Source organism: Heterocephalus glaber, unplaced genomic scaffold, assembly GCF_053883595.1.
Source record: "Heterocephalus glaber isolate CG9 unplaced genomic scaffold, H.glaber_assembly_v1.0 deba00001572, whole genome shotgun sequence".
NCBI classification, from domain to species: Eukaryota; Metazoa; Chordata; class Mammalia; order Rodentia; family Bathyergidae; genus Heterocephalus; species Heterocephalus glaber.
Genome location: NW_028258357.1, coordinates 174,508 through 191,887, shown reverse-complemented (window position 1 = coordinate 191,887; position 17,380 = coordinate 174,508). Strand labels below are relative to the sequence as shown.

The 17,380-nt window shown below is 33.8% G+C and overlaps 1 protein-coding gene and 1 long non-coding RNA gene across 3 annotated transcripts in view; one reads left to right on the top strand and one right to left on the bottom strand.

Annotated features, from left to right (window-relative positions):
- Positions 1 to 17,380, bottom strand: part of Ptprq (protein tyrosine phosphatase receptor type Q) — a 219,513-nt gene that overhangs the window by 114,095 nt on the left and 88,038 nt on the right. The window contains exon 25 of the mRNA XM_021258496.2: positions 15,304 to 15,573. Coding sequence (XP_021114155.2) covers positions 15,304 to 15,573 — 270 coding nt within the window. The remainder of the gene's footprint in view (positions 1 to 15,303; positions 15,574 to 17,380) is intronic.
- The window catches only part of LOC147823543 (uncharacterized), a 33,954-nt gene that overhangs the window by 11,063 nt on the left and 5,511 nt on the right, over positions 1 to 17,380 (top strand). The window contains exons 2-3 of one of the 2 annotated variants that reach the window (XR_015443497.1): positions 9,787 to 9,902; positions 15,355 to 15,469. This is a non-coding gene — a long non-coding RNA (uncharacterized LOC147823543). Of the gene's footprint in view, positions 1 to 9,786; positions 9,914 to 15,354; positions 15,470 to 17,380 lie in introns of both variants that reach the window. The other variant, XR_015443498.1, reaches the window with a different exon arrangement.

Below are 17,380 nucleotides of genomic sequence, written 5' to 3'. Positions count from 1 at the left end.
TTGTCTATCTCAGGCATTTGTCACAGCCAAAAACAAAAACTGTTGATTAGCATGAAGGACTTGTATCCAAAATATATAACTGTTAAAACTCAGTATTAAAAGGACAAATACTTTGAGAAAAAAATGTGCTAAAGACTGGAACAGAAACTTCACCAAAGGAGATAAGACTGTTCTCATTCTATACCTTATGATATGCTTGAATTTCTGTTGCTAAAGTTTAGTTAAATAACACCTGTTTCCCCCAAAAAGGGTCCAAAGTTGTTACTGAAGTATATTTATTATAAGAAATTTCATAAAATAAAAAATTTACTGATACTCTTTATCCACAATATTACTATTTAACAGCTACATACCAAAAGCAGTTATCAGTCATAATTTTTCTTTCAAAGTCTCTTACTGATTGGCCATTGTGCATTTGATTTCACCTCATGCATAGGCAGGAAACTGCATAATTATATTGCCTGTTCATCTCTCAGTGATGAACTCTTTTGACACAGTGGCCAGTAAAGAGGGCAGCAAAGCAACCAAAGTGGGAATGCTGGAAGTAAATTTGAACCAAACGTACACGATATTTTCGAACAAATAGCTGACCATGGGGATGTTAACAGTGAACCTTCAGACAGGGAGTCAGAGAAAATTAGTGAAGACAAAATTATAGATATAAATGAGAAAGTGACTGGGAAGAAAAAGATGAAGGATGATGTTCTACTGGAAGTAATGCAAGCAAAGCTTCACATTAAGTGAATCCATGCAGGTATTTCATAACACTGAAAGTGCAAGGGATAAAAGGTTAAAAACCAATCCAGGTTTTGAAAGAGTGTAACATTTTGTCAAAGGACAGAACACGTACTGTTCTGCATTATAAGCTATGCAGCTAGACAAAAAAGTATTCGATAAATTTTTTACAGAGATACAAAACATTAATTCTCAATGTTTCCAATGCTTTAAATGCTATGCTAAATATTAATTTATTTTTCTATACATTCATATTTGACAGTAAGAGATTTTAATGTCACAAAAATTTTGAAGATCACAGAACCATTATAATTTTCCCAACTGATTAAGATTGTTTTGCACAATTTCATCTTATACCGTCATTTATATAATCCTTATATAGCAATGACAACATGAATGTCCAAGAGCCACATGAGAGTATCCAACATCCTTAGGCACTATTGTGGCTTGTGTTTAGATATCCTCCCAAAGCCACATTCGGATGAGGCGGGGCTTTCTTTTTCAGAGGAAGCTGAATCTGGAATGTGTGATGCTAGGATTGAGGGCATGTGATTACTAAACCATTACACATAAGTGACTGGTTTGGAACCGCCCTAATCCTGGTAGTATGGGTGGGATAAAGGGGCAGAAAGATGCTGTTAAGGCTGGTTGTTGCTTTGCTACCTCTGGCACCATGAAGTGTTTCTCCTTTGTGATGCCCCTCTGCCATGTGCCACTCTGCCTTGGAGTCAGCCAATTATGGTTTGAAACCTGCAAACTTTGAGCTAAATAAACCCTTTCCCCTTTGACTTTGGGTGTCAAGTATTTTTTTCTCAGCAATGAGAGGAAAGTAACTAAGAGAGTCATCAAAAAATACAAATTAAAGTTATATTAAGATGAATATTCTTTTAGACCAAAGAGAATGATGCAAATTTAAGAATGATAACAGATTCTACTGAAAATAAGAAGTGCTCATAATTCTCATGCATTGCTTTTCAGTATATATTTAATAAGGACATAACCACTTTAGAAAATTGTCAGTTTTCTTGAAGAGCTAAATACGCATGCCATGACCCAGTGATTCCATACACACACAAATATTTGCACTAAAACATTGAATATTCTTATTTACAATACAATTCACAATGACCACCAAAATGGAGCAGTCTATATGTTACACTTAAAGAAAATGGACACAGAAATAGTGAAATATTCATACGAGAAATGATGCAACAATGAAAGAAAAACAAATTAAGGAAATCATAGCAAATTAATTTCACAATTATACTAAAAGAAATAGGTCAGACCTAAAAGACTCCACACAGCTTAGGAACAATGAAAACTAATCTATGTTGAATAGAGTTAGGAGTTAGAGTTAAGATGCTCTGCATAGTGGATAGGCAAGAGAAAGTTCCATAGGAGATAGAAATGGTTTATATGTTGACAGGATAGTTGTTATATCAGTATATACATTTTTCTAAACTTATTGAATTTTACACTTAAGTTTTGTGTATTTCACTATACATCAATTCCCTAAGGTAGAAAATAAACATGGAAAGAAAAGATCTCTTTTTAAAAACACAACAATACTCCAAATAAATAATAAGCTACACATGTACAAAGAAACTAAAAGTACTAGGCACTGGTACTTTCTGGATATTTTGAAAAGCTTGCCTTTTAACAGAAAAAAAAAACCCATGAGCTTTACTGTATTTCTCATATATCCATTATCAGGAAGGAATCCTGAGATTAGCCCAAGTAAGTCAGTAACTAACTATTTTCTTCTATCATGCTGTGTTTGTTCAATTTTCAGGCAAAATTCTTAAAAGTGCTTCTGAGGATAGCATACTATCATTTAAGGAGCATGTTTTATGTGCTTAACATCCTAACATTCCCAAGAATAAAGTCATTTGGAAATTCAAATCTACACTTTAAAAATATTGGCCCTTCTATACATAATAAATCATTAATGTAGTTGTGTTTAAAAACTTATCAAATGAGATCTTGGTTTTCTAAAAACACTATACAGAGTAGGATTAATTTGATTGTTAACCAACTTCAGAAAATTAGGCTACTAATTCTGTGTGCATCCTTTGATTGGTACAAATTGAATTATTGTGACCCCTATGCAAATTGTATTATCTTTCTAATATCATAATTTATTGTTAAGGTATATAACAAGGTGTCTAGACACAGAACAGTGCATGACTTTTCCAGGCTGCAGTGAGCAGGAGTGAAAATAAATTATTGATATACTAAGAAATGTTACTTTTACTTTATTTGAATTTTGAAAGCATGTAATCCAATAGAAGCTGCTATTTATGCATGTCTTACATTTAAAAATGGCTTTCTCACCAAATTTGCAATTTTGTATGTCCTCAAACTTGTAATATTTGAAATTCACTGAACTGAGATTAATCATAATTTATACAACCCATGTGTTCAAACTTTTCTTTATATTTACATTACACTGATTTAAAATTAAGTCTAAAGTATTGCAATATTATTTTTAAAATATCATGAAAACTCATTTATTCTACATTTCAGTCTATTTATACAAGTACTAGATGTTTTCCATGGAGCTTATAATCTATACCATCAACAGGCAAATTACTGAAGCTTTCAAGTAATATGGATACCAGGAAGAAAGAAGAGGACTTTTGCATGCACACACACATATGATTAACTTACTCAAAAGGGGAAGTGAAAAAGGGTAAGAAAAGAATGAGGAGGGGTTGATATGTAAAGGCTGTTATGAAAAGTATCAGCTACAGCTCCATAGAATAGGAATGGAAATAGGGTAATAAGATATGCTCCAGTTTCTAAATAAGTTAATAAAAATGCTGCTTGAGGAACAGCTGGCTTTAGCTGGAGCTTGGAGGAAGTGAAGAGTGGTTGCCTGTAGTCCACTTAATGAAAGGTATCAGACCATCAGTGGAGTCAAGGAGAGTTACGCAGAGTAACCCAAATTCATTTTTTACAAAAGGAATTACATCTAAAAGAACTTTTAATTTTATGATTTATAATTTGATACCTAAGATGATTTCAAAATAGCAAACATTATACTTTTGGAACTGGTCCAGAATTAAAACAAATGAGACATTACTGTTGGAACTTCAAACATTTCCCAGAATGTTCTCAGTATTTTATAGATTTTATTACATTAATTTATAATATTTTTAGATTTACAGCTTAAGGAAAGATTTGAAAATATGAAGTGAGTTTTCCTGACTTTTAAATCCACATTTGGACAAGACTATGTATGTATTCCCATCACAACTATAACTGTACACATTAATGAAGATACTCTCACAATTAAACCAATTTTCTTTACTTCAGAATGACTCTATGTAGACATTGTAAAACAGTGGAAAGAAAACCGTTCCAACTGCAATAAACACATATGACTTGTTGAACTTCTAAGTCACTGAAAGCATCATAAGTTAGTAGTAAGAGTTCTGGATAATAATAATTTCTACAAATATAATTGTAACCAACAGTTCACACACTTAACCTCTGTGCCACATGCATGCAAAATAAAATGACCGAGTCATTATTTCTGAGATCCAAGAGACTTAAAATTGTATAACTCTAAATTTTAACAGCATAAGAAATATATTTGCTTTGTCAGTTTTCTCAGTAGTCTCTAGTGGATTCTTTATTTGTATTAAATAGCTTAAACTTGAATAGACAGATAAAAAGAGTATCATACATATTACGAAAATATACCCTTGGATGAACATCTGCTTCAAGGAAGATGAGGTAGATATAATTTCCCCAGTTCCTCTCACTATATACAATCCACATCACAGAAAAAAGATGACCAAAAGTTGAGAGAAAAAGTCAGATCAGCTAAGCAGGACCCATGTAACAACATGATGGTGACTTGCCAGAGTTGGTGTTTTTTGCTGCATTTATTCCTAAAGTCGGCAATCCAGAAATGCCAACCAAGAGAAGAAACTTCCAATAAAATCCTATTCTCTCCAGCCAATAAGAACAAATAAACAACCCCAACCTGCACACAAAATGGTGCAATCTGTCAACACAGAAAAACTCTAGACAATAACAGCTCTACTCCAAAAACACAGAGATAGCTGTGGTCTCACTCACCCCGCCATGCCCCCAAAAGTTCAATGGGGAGCTAAGTCTTCCTCCCTAACCTTTTCTCCAGCGATACTTGACAGTATGATGTTAGAGAAGAGAAAAATAGGGAGACAAGACTTTCACTTACTTCGGCCGTAACAAGACATCTTCGCCATCATGTTAGTGAAGACCAGCCACAGAAAATGATCCTGACCAGGGTGCTCTCAGGGGAGGCCTGGTAGGGACCCAGAACCCCCCCTCCCACCCAGCAGTAACAGTGTTCTCCTTATGTGCTAATGGCCAAGTGGGAAACTTTGATTTCTACCCTGACTTAGGAAAACAGACAAGTGTCATTCCTTTCCCTACCTGAGTAGTAACAAAGGAAAGTGCTATGATCTGAATGTTTATGCGCCCACTCAAATTCATACGTTGCAACATAATTATCGGTGTGATTATATTAGGAAGTGGGTGATTAGATCATGAAGGCAGGGCCCTCAGGATTGGAATTAGTGCCCTTAAGAAAAAGGAGGTGCCTTGATTCTTCTGGCATGGGAGAAAGAGACATTTATGGACAAGGGGTTGGGGCCTTACCAAATACAGAATCTGCTGGAATGATATTTGTGGACTTTCCATCCTCCAAAACTACGCTAAGTAAATTTATGTTGCTTCTAGGCCATGCAGTTTATGGCATGTTTTATAGCATCCCAAATGGACTAAGAAAGAAGCCATTATAAATTTAATATATATAATATTTCTAGAATTATTGAAGTTACCTATTTCACAGTAATGAACTATCATAGCTGTGCTGTTGGAGAACAAGTCCATGAGTCCATTTTATCTAAATTGTAAAATTTATGTGTGTAGAGTTGTTGGCAGTATTGTTTTATTATCTTTTGATGTCTATAATGTCTACTGATTTCATTCCAATATTGTAATTTGTGCTTTTTCTCTCTTTTCTTATTTGTTGCGGTTGCTAGAGGTTTGCTAATTTCATTTATCTTTCAAGGAACCAGCTCTTTGTTTCATTGATTTTTCTTACTGTTTTATCAATGTAATTGGTTTCTGTTCTTTATCTTTATTATTCTCTTTCTTCTATATAGTTTAGATTTATCTTCTTTTTCTAGACTTTGGGAAGACAAACCGATTAGACTATTGATCTGGGATATTTTCTTCTAAACGCATGCTCTTATTTAGTTAGTTAGTTTTTTTGAGACAGGGTTTCACTGAGTAGTTCAGGCTGGCCTTCAACTCGCTGTGTATCCTAGGCTGGCCTCAATCTTGTAGCAATCTTCCTGCCTCGGCCTCCCAAGTACTGGGATTATAGGTGTGTGCCACCATGCTCGGTCTCTTTATTTTATTTTATTTTATTTTATATATTTTTGGTTGTTAGTAAATTGATCCTTTTAATACTACAACTTTCTCCACTGCTTTTTCTGTTTCATTGATTTTGATATGTTGTATTTTCAGTCCAATATATTTCAATACATTCAGTTCAATGCATTCTTTTATTTCTTTTGAGACTTTTTTGGACCCATGGGTTATTTATAAGAACTATTTTTTGCAACTGGTTTGATGCGACATTTTAGCTCCAAGTTTGCATCCTGAGAGCACATAAATGTAATTTTTAAGACTCTCTAAAAAGAGATCTCTGGGCTAATAATATCACCAGATAATTCTAAAGATTTAGAGAATAACATTCTATATAATGTGTTCCAGAAATTAAAAGAAATTCACTTTATGAAGCTAATATTATTCTTATAACTAGACCAAGACAGTAAAAGAGAGATAGAGACAGAACCATATCCCTCATCAATACTGACGCAAAAACCTTTCAAATATCCAAAAATAGGGATCAGTAATTGCTATAATTAGAATGTATCCCTCAAAAGCACATGTCCTGAAGATTTAATCCCCAAATTTGTTTAATGGCACTGGAAGCTGGGCCACCATGATAGCACTGGTGGTTTGACCCAAAGCGGCCCACCCCTCTGTCTTGCCATGTGATGCCCACCATGTCCCAATGCAGGAAGAAGGTCCTAACCAGAAGGCAAGCAGATGCTGGTGCTATGCTTTTAGATTTCTTGGAATGTGAGCCAAATAAACTATTTGTTATAAATTATCTAGTCTCCAGTATTTTGTTACAACAACAGAAACCAAACCAAGATAGTAATATGGTATGTATCCATGTGCACACGTGCCTCTGTGTGTGTTTGTGTGGGGGGGGGATGTTGTGTGCACAACATGGCTAAGAGAGGATGATTCAGAGAACCCAAAGATGTCATAGTATTAGAAAATTAACAAAGTAATTTACCTATTTATCAATCAAAAAATTCTAGCCAGCGCACTAAGGCAAGAAAAGCAAATAGAAGATAAGCAAATCAAGAAAGAAGAAATGAAACTGCCTTTGATTACACATGAAACTGACCCCATTTGTAAATAATTATCTGCCAGGGATTTAGCTCAGTGGCGCCACGCCTGCCTCACAAGTGCAAGGTCCTGAGTTTGATTCCTGGTGTCAAAAAAAAAAAAAGCCAGAATATAAGTAATTATCTATATAGAGAATCCCAGAGAATCACTGAAATATTCTAGAACTCAATGAATTATAAGAAAACAGCTTGGCTTGCATGACCCACAGAGAAGTGGTGGGTGACAGTTGTTTCCACACCCCCTACTGGCTCCTAGCTCCTTAGCAGCATAGCAAGTCCAGGCAACACTGACATTTGCCACGGAAATAGAAGTGGTGCTACTAAGTTCTGGGTCCTGTGTGCTGCAGTGCTGTGTCCTTTGCCTGGCTCTATTCTCAGCAACTTTGCCACCTCTCCTTCAGACACACACCTAGCCACCTTTTCTGCAGCCCCTGAAGACCTGCAGGAAGCTACACCTTCCAGCCAGAGCAAATTTTTCAAAATACAAGACAAAAAGATAGTTATCAGAAGTAGAGACAGCTCTAAGTTGTTCTTAATCAGAGTGAAGCTTATACTTTTTAAAAAAGTCAGCCAGACTCTCAGCATTCACATGACCGAAATTTCCAGGGCTCTCTTGGATAAAGAATAAATGAGACCACTATTACTATTCCTTCCTGAAAACTTGGAACACTACATTTTGCAAATGTGGGTACCAGGTTTGAATTCAAGCAATGGCTGAGAGCCTTTTTTTTTTTTTTTTTTTTTGCAACTGATTATAGTTCCGATAAATTTTGCACCTTGAGATACCTAACTATATCTGTAGGTCCATCTTAATACATCTTGAAACCTTCTGGTTGCCACAGCATATTTTTTTTTTTCTTGTACCTTATGATGGTGAATCTTCCAAACAAAAACACCTGGAAAAGCAGTTTAGCAAAACGTACCTTCAATGGCTCTCAACAAATGGAGAATTTCATTATGAACAGTTTTTTTAAAAAAGTGTTTGTGTAAAAGTATGTGTAGATGTATTTAAAAGTAGTATTTATATGATACGAAATTTTTATCTTGGGGTTCAGGCCTGTGAATTCCCATACAAGTATGGTTTAGTCACATTTCCCATTTAGAAAAAAGTGCAGCTTGCTGTCAGCATTCGTTTAATTTTCGGTGATTAAGAATTACTATATTTTGTAAATGAAAATAGCATTACTAAAACCAAAATACTATAAATAGAATGATCTTTTTTTGTTTCCAAAGACTATATATATATACTAAAACAATGAAATAATAAAAGGAAATTATTTTGTGGCCAAAACTGAGGGTAAAGTTAGGCCTGTAACCCACGAGATTTCTCTTGGTAAAGCACTGCAGCCACAAGCACTGCTGGAGAATATTTTGAGGGCAAATACACATGCGTTAAAATGTTTTCATTGTTGACAGATCATTAGTAGTTTATGGCCATATAAGTTTTAATAATGGGTTATTTTATGTGCAGTTGCTATTTTAAGAAATTACTTATGTTATTTCCTACTGGAAATTTGTCAAACTATTTAATTTTCCATTAATTCATAGTCAAACTTTTGTGACAGCCATGCAAAACTAAGAGGAAAGTAAGGTCTACTCCAGTCATTAAAACTTGCTTCCAACACTCTTTCTAGGCAGTCTCACAACCCATGCTACATTCCTCTCTCCACCATGTGTTTTCTCCTGTTGTTTCTTCAAATTGTTCACTCTTTTCTATTACTTTCCTATAAATCTCATAATTTTCATGAATAGTGAGGGTGCCATGAATAGTGAAACTTATTGTAAGTGTTTTAGCCCACTTTATCATGAATGCTTAAGGAAGTTCTGATCCCTCTCACCCCCACTGTCCAAGACACCTCAAATTAAAAATAATATTCTTTGACATGTAAAACTGACTTTCTCATAGCATTGTGAGAGACAACAAAAAAAGATATTTAGAAAACTTAACTATTTTATTGCCTCATATCTGATAAGCTAAGTAAGCACTAGTGTATATGCCTATGAAATTCAAAATTTGAGACAAATACCACCTCATTTCCTTCCAATTAGATTACTGGAAGACTCTCTTACCAAGTATTTCTGAAACTACCCATAAGCAACTTCTAATTCATATTCTACTTGTTCAATAAAGATTTCAATAAAATCTACTTTTCTTAAATTACTATATGATTTAATCTTCAAGCCACAAAATTGGCCAGCATATTATGTAGTTTGTATTGAATTACTTCATATGTATTTGATATGTCTTTATAATAATAATGGAGTTAATGGATGTACAAGACAGAGATTCTCAGTGCTTTTGGGATCAAACTTAGGTCATGAACCTAAAGTCAGAGCCTGCACTTAGTAAGCAACAGATAAGGAACTGTCAACTGTTCATGATACTATAAAAAGTGTAATAAGATATTTCTTACTTGATTTAACAAAAGCATTAAATTTAATAGTGAAGTCTGAATAAAAGCTATTGGGTAAAACATCTGAATTTCAATTAGATCAGTATGCTAATAGTTATTTCTCTTTGCTCTGTGACAGACAATTATAATGTCTTTTGTATTTTTAACAGTTACACACTGGTGAACAGAATGTGTCGATTCATTTGCTAAAAAACAAACAGAATCCTGCAATTTCCCTGATTCCTTATTTCACATCTCAATCCAGAGGACAGGAGAAGAAAGAAATGTAAGTGGGATGTAAGTAAAAGTAATCCTTTAAATTAGTATACTAATTTGCAACCATGAAAAAACTTCTACCACCCACATTCAATCTATTAAATGCTACAGAAGATTGATGTAGATTCTTATCAATAATATAAATATTTTATTTAAAAAAACAAACTGCTGAGTGGAGATCACAGTCAGAATCAAAGTTTGCTGAGTAATCTCTGCTCTATTTGAGGAAGTCCACAAAATAGGGATCCTAGTAAGTTCATAACAAATGCATTTATCAAGCAGTTTCTAGGGATGTGGAAGTCAAGGCTTTGAAGAATAGAATTGAGAGTTTACAAATATGCTCTTGAACAGTAGAGGGATATTTAAGGAAAAAAGAGTAGGAAAAAAAAATTGAACATATTCTTCCTCAATCATTCTTATCACTAACATATTTGCAAGTTCAGTGGACTTTCAGTGCACCCTTGCCTATTTATGATACTTCCCATTGGATAAAATGCTAATAAAGAACCTACTGCTGAAAAGAACACTCCTAAAAACCCCATCTGTATATTTTCCTTAATTAAATTTTTGGCATCTGATGAATACTGTTTATTTTTCTGTTGATTCTAAATTATGCAACTTGAAAGAGATTTGAATAAACCCAAATTGTAAAAGTATCTTCTACAAAATGAATTTTTAAATCTCATCATTAAATCACATTTACTATGATTTGATAGTACTGTGAATAAGTATATACATTTTGTGTCAATTCAAGGTTCTAAAAATTAAATCTTCAATGCATATGGACCTGCCATATTATTTTTCTTGGTACACATACTATATTTTGGCACAAAATGTTGTCAGAGGAACCAACTTTGGAGACCATCTTTTCTGCCTTATTTTAACATGATTGGCTGTGACAATGGAAATAATGTAAATATTAAACACTAATCTCCTCATAAATTCAATGTCATGATACATGCTTATCTGTGTCCATATATGACCAAGTTTAAAATGAAAAAAACACCAACAATCCCTGGAAGGAATATTAAAGTCAAACACCAACCAGTGACTGAGTGGGCCAAATTTGATTTCACTTCATGTCAAAAATAAGTATGGAGTCAGTGACTCAGGGCTGGCTATACACTGTGACTAATCTTAGACCACCATAAATTAGAAGTTTGCAACAGCTATAAAACTACTCCCATTCTGAACAATGAATCTCTACTTCTTACTAAACTCTTATCAACACTCAATTCATGTGAACCTAGATAAAAACATATTATTACCTAACATACACTGTATTCATAAATATAATTACAAATTAGATTGAAAATTTAATTTTCAAGATAAATATTTTTGAACCAATAACTAATACTTAATGTTTTATATAATGACTCTCTTTAACTAAAGTATTTTTGCATTTGGCCTAGAGAAAGCCATTCACTTAAATGTTTACCTGATGGAGATGTGGAAATAATATAACCCAAAGGAGCCAAAACCCTTATGTAAAATAATGAATTCTAAGCCAGGCATGGCAAGACATGCTTGTAATTCCAGCCTCAGGAGGCTGAGGCAGAAGGTTCACAAATTCAAGCCCAGACTCATCAACTTAGTGACTTAATAAGGTCCTATCTCAAAATAAACATAAAACCATAGGCCTGGGGATATAGCTCAGTTAGAATCCCCTGAGTACAATTAAATTCTCAGTACCTACCTCCAAATAAAAAAAAAAGAACTTTAGAAGAAAGTTCATTTCTTTAGAAGTAATTCAGAACTTTAGAATAAGTAATTCATTTCTTTTGTCTAAATTTACATGCCAACCATGCATTTCTGCTACAAAATGTGAGTAAAATAGGGACAAGTAAAATATACTCAATCTCTACAAGCAAAGAATTTATAATGGAACTGATGGTCCCCAAATTTTAGCTTTGTATTATCTATATATATGGATTAAATCAAGAATTTTGAGACCTAATTCTCAAATTCTGAGAAATTCTTTGATTTAGCATCCAATCTCCATTTAGATGGCCTTTTCATCCTGATTTAAGATCCAATTCAAACTCCTAATTAAGTGATTTTTTACAAAGATCTGGACCACAAATTCAGGTGACTCTACATCAAGAACACATTTCTATTTTGACTATGTGTCTTGGTTCTCCTGACTGAATTTCTCCTCTCCTTTAACTGAGCTTTCATTTTGAGTACCATTGTACCTGATAATAACAATTCCTCTGCCCCTTTTTTGGAGGTCTGAACAAGTAACTTATTTCAGAATTATTGTCCTGCTGCTTGTCAGTTCACTAAGGCTCAATCCTTTTCCAGTAATCCAGACCATTTTTCTGGTGCTGGACCACACTGACTCAGACCACCTGCCTGGATTTGTACATATTTCCTTCTCCCAGACTCCATATAGGAATGACCTGCTTACCTCCCATTGGGAAAACACCTGTCACTTCTTGATGGACTTGTCTGACACTGTTTGCCCATCTTCAAAGCATCCTGGGTAATCTACAGCAGTACTTACCCAGAGAAGGTTAGATGTTTGAATACAAAGACTCCACCACTTAAGGCCATGATTCAGCAAGCCTAGGATGAAATCCAGGAATCTGTAGTATTAAAACTTGGCATGTTGTTGAAAGCGTTAATAAGGACTCTCTATGTAAGGTGAGATTTGAAGAATGAATAAAATTTTATATGACTCAGAAAGGGATAAGAATATAGCTAAAATAAGCAAAGCAATCTAATGGTGAAATGCAGTTGGCTAATATTTTTAAAAGATAATCTAATTAACTATTAGCCCATAATAGGTACTTAAATAGTGTTTCCTTAGATAAATAAATGAAATTTACTGTGCTGAATAAATGAAGTTTCCTAGAGCTATACAAGATGTAGTGGAGATGTATAAGAATGAAAAGAATAGGAAAGAAGAGAGAGAGAGAGATAGAAAATGTAATCCAACTCAGATAATGTATCAAAGTTTACCTTGACTTAGTACAATTACATATCTTTTTTTTTTTTTTTTGGTACCAGGGTATCAAACTTGGGACCTTGAGCTTGAGAGGCAGGCAACGGAACCACTGAGCTAAATCCCCAGCCCACAATTACATGTCTTATATGTACTTTACCCTATTAGTCTGCTTTTATATATATATAATAAATATATATATACAATAAATATATATATATTTAAAGTTAATTATATATAGTCAGCATATATATAATAGGAAAAGCAGACTATATATACATATGATAATTAACTTTATAATGTCTTATAAGAAAAATAAATGTATCTGATGCTAGAAAAATAAAAGGCAACAAGGGAAGGGGGAAAGTAGAATTGAAATGTTTTATGTACATGTACCGATTTACTACATTGAATATAATCATAATGTACTGCAAATATGTTCTAACAAAAGTTTTAAAAAGGAATGAAAAGGTAAAGGAGGAACAAATTCTGATGTGAATTCTAGGATAAATTTTGTAAATAATGAAATAGAACTGTTTGTAGACAATAAAACACTTGAGATATTTTGGCCCATCTCCCATACACTGTGCCTTTTGTTATCACCCCCATGCTTCAGATACCCAAATCTACATCCTTAGCTCTTACCCTTCAGATATTAATCTTCAACCCACAATGAATAAATGATCTAAATTGCATGTTAGAATGGATTTAATTAGAGTAGGTACAAAGAAGGGACTGATGAGAACACTAAATCAGTGTGGGTGGTAAGACTACAGAAAAAAAGAGTCTAACACACAATGGTGGAAGTCAAATTTAACGTAAAGTCATGACATGGATTGAATTGATAAGATGTCATTATGTAGGAGATATAGGGAAAAAGAATCATAAAACCATGAGGCTTGGGATCTAACTGATTATCAAGAATAAGCATACATAAACAAGAAAATGAGGACATTTTGTCAAACATAAATTCCACTTTGAATATATCTGAGGTTAATACGCCAACCAAATAATCAGCTGCAATTTTCCAACAATTTGTGTGTATGGGGGTGTGAAAGAGAAGTAAAAAGAGGGTAAATTCCAAGAGAGTAAAATAATATTCTAGAGTAATGTTCTAGAAAAGGCATGAGATTGAACTATAAAAGAGCAGTTTGATTTCCAAGAAAGAGAAAGGCAAGTACATCCTGAGAGAGGATATGTGGAAGGCATAAAGATATGGATAGATTTCGATATGAAGGAAGGCAAATCAACACATTTGAAGTTATTACCAAAATAAATAACATTAAATATGGATGATAAAGAGCATAAATTAGTTTAAGAATAGAAATAAAATTTTTCTATTGAAAACTGACAGTTTTAACAAAAGATATACAGAAGATGATGTAGCAGCTGGAATGGTTATGAAAGATGATTTTAAAGCTGAAGAAGTTTGCATCATTTTTATTTTTTCTAACATTATTTAGCAGCAAGCAGATTGTGGAAAACAATCTAAAATTCTTCCCAGATTTAAGAATCTTCCTGGAAGATGACTCACAATGACATAGTTGGAGATGTAAAAAGCAAGAGGTTTATTGAAATGCAGCTATTCCAGTCTGGAAAGCGAGAATATTGCAGACAGCAGAAAAACTGCATTGGAAGGATGAGAAGGAAAGGATACTGAGCTAGATCCTAAAACCAGAGATATGGCAGGCTGTGTCTTCATGTTCTGAGTTTATAGCCTTATGAGTAGAAATGTGCAGTAAAATTAATTAATGTAGATTTTTAAAGTGGGAGTGGGATTCAAATATATTTCCAGGATAGGAGTCTGGATGTGGCAGAGGCAAATAAGTACGTCAATACTCACAGTTCCCATTAGGGCAGGCACCCAAGGAAGTGGTGTTATCAGGAATGACTCAGATTTTAATTTATATCCCCAGGAAGAATGTGGGAGAAAGTAGAAGAATAATGATTATGGCAGGAAGGAGCACTGTTAGGGAGAATTCAGAGTGGCCTATACACTGGAGTTTAATGATTTATTCAGATAATGGGAAGATAAAGGCAAGCATAAAGAAAAGGAAATAGATGGAAATGAATCTGATACTATAACCATAGTCTAGGGAAGCTTCTAGAATTCCATAAAAAAACTGAGGGAAAAAAAGGTGTAGGTTGGGAAGTTCACATTTGTTTCCTTTTTAAAAGCTATGATAAAGAATACTTCAGTAAGCTGGAGAATTTTGTATTTGTATAAACAGAAGAAACAATTTTCTCTTTTTTCTTTCCTTTCAATCTCCCAATGTTGTGGAAAACTACACAGCTGGTAGTCATGTAACATACAGTCTAGGGAATTATATATTGCATTTTTAAATATATGGTTTATATCTTTATATAAATTGGCTATAAGAATTACAAACAGTATTACACAGGTATGATCATGTTTCACATTAGTTACCTAGTTCAAAGGAATGAGCTGTTTCACATTAGTTACCTGTTTCGGGTAGAGTACTGACATGGCATGTGCTTTCATTGCCCTCTCCAGCGGAGGTTGAAGCTCTTACTTTAAAGACATATGAAGTATTGGCAAGAAGTTTCATGAAAGTATACATGTGATCTTCGGGAAAGACTTTTATGGAATTCCTTTCAAATGTTATCAGGTAATGTGTAATTATTCCATTTGTTTTCTGGGGTGGGTCCCACTTCACTGAAACTGACTGCCAATTACTTGCCATACACTCTATATTCTGCACAACATCTGGAACTTAAGGATAAACATATGCCCAAAGTTAAAATTTAAACACGTGCAGTACATGAATGATTGAATTATGTGATTGTTAGATAAAATTATGCTTAGGAATAAAGAAAGAATGAAAATAATATATCAACTTTTCAATGGGTGCTCAAACATTTGTTAACATAGATTGAATTAAATTGCTGTTGGTTCATTTTCTACACTATTCTGTTAATGTTTACAATGTTGAATCAGTCACTGAAAATTTCCCAGGGCCAAGTAGCAATCACATTCTTAAACCCTTAGAAGAAATTGTACACCCTCAAGCATAGGAAGTGGTTGCTACCCCCTTCCTTAATCAGAAACGTCCAATCTTAGCCGTATCTTATCATGGAACCTTTTAATGCAAAACGTAAATGTAAGTTTCCCCCCTAATGTGGCATATCCAGCCTCAACAGTACTGGAAAATCTAGGTGTCTTGCTTTTATATTGGGATTCTTCTTTGAAAGCATCTTTACAACTTTATCCTTCACCCTTTTAGAAGTTTTTGGCAAGAAGACTTAAGGAGTCCTGAGGGTTTTTTTGATAGGATATCTCTGAATTTACTTGAAAGTAATTCATTGTCTCAGGGGTGCACTATATCTGGTTAACCTGGATGAGGAGTAATACCGCAGTCTACCGAAGTGACTACACCTTGAGGAGACTGTCTACATGCCATGGAAAAGTCCGAGAATGTCCTCTAATGTTAGCATTAATAAAATAACATATCTCATTACAGTATGAAAAGAATAGTAGAAGGAAAATTGGCATGTAGTCAATTTGTATATTACAAACTATAAACAGTAGAAGAAAGTAACTTTTTATCATTATTTCAAACATAGTGATTTAAAGAATGCTCAAGTAGTCTGCTAGTTGACTGCTATTTTCTTGGCCTAAATTTCTCTTACAAGCCTTTTTACCTCTGTGAGATAAAGGCATCAGTGTAGAAGAAAATACTTAGAGAATATATGGCATTAAAATTGAAAAAAACAATTTCTGGGATGATCAAAGTCTGTGGCAATTAAATACCATTAACTATTCAATTTCTTATTTTAAAAAATTTGTAACAATATTTTTACAAAAGAAGTTAACATAAGACAGTTGACACATGTCAAAGATCCAGTTTATAACGTAAATTTTATGAATCCATTTCACGGACTGAGAGCCTCAAAACAAGTAATTAACCAGTGATATTATAATGCTTACAGGTAAAACTTATCTATTACTTAACCAGTCAGAACATAGCCTTTTGTGGTATAATTGTATCTTACTTTTAAAAATATTTATTGGTTTACAGATTACTCTCTACAAGATTAGCCTTGAATTTTCTTGATTTCCTTACAAGTTGAACATTCTTATGTACTATCACTCCCTATCCATCCTTTCCCTACAGTCCCCCCCTCAGTCTTCACTAGTAGGCAGAAGGAGGTTAAGTTCTTCATTAATTTTTGAAGGCCATTTCATATATACTAACTGAATTACGATTGCTCCATCTGTAACATGGAAATGATAGTAACAATGACATTTACAGACCATTTACTGTGTGTCTAACACTCCATTAAGTGCTTTTGATGTCTTTCTAAGTATTTTTACCACATATCATGACATGATCATGGCTAATATATGCTCTATTTCAGCTCAGGATATAGAGACTGAGAGGAGTATGAGTCTTTGCAATGTTGTACAACTAGTAAATTATGGAGTAAGATTCAAACTCAGACACTAACTTCAGAAAATGAATTTTATCCACCATAAATACTATTTGTCGTAAGTGTTTTATAGGCATGTTATGAAGAAG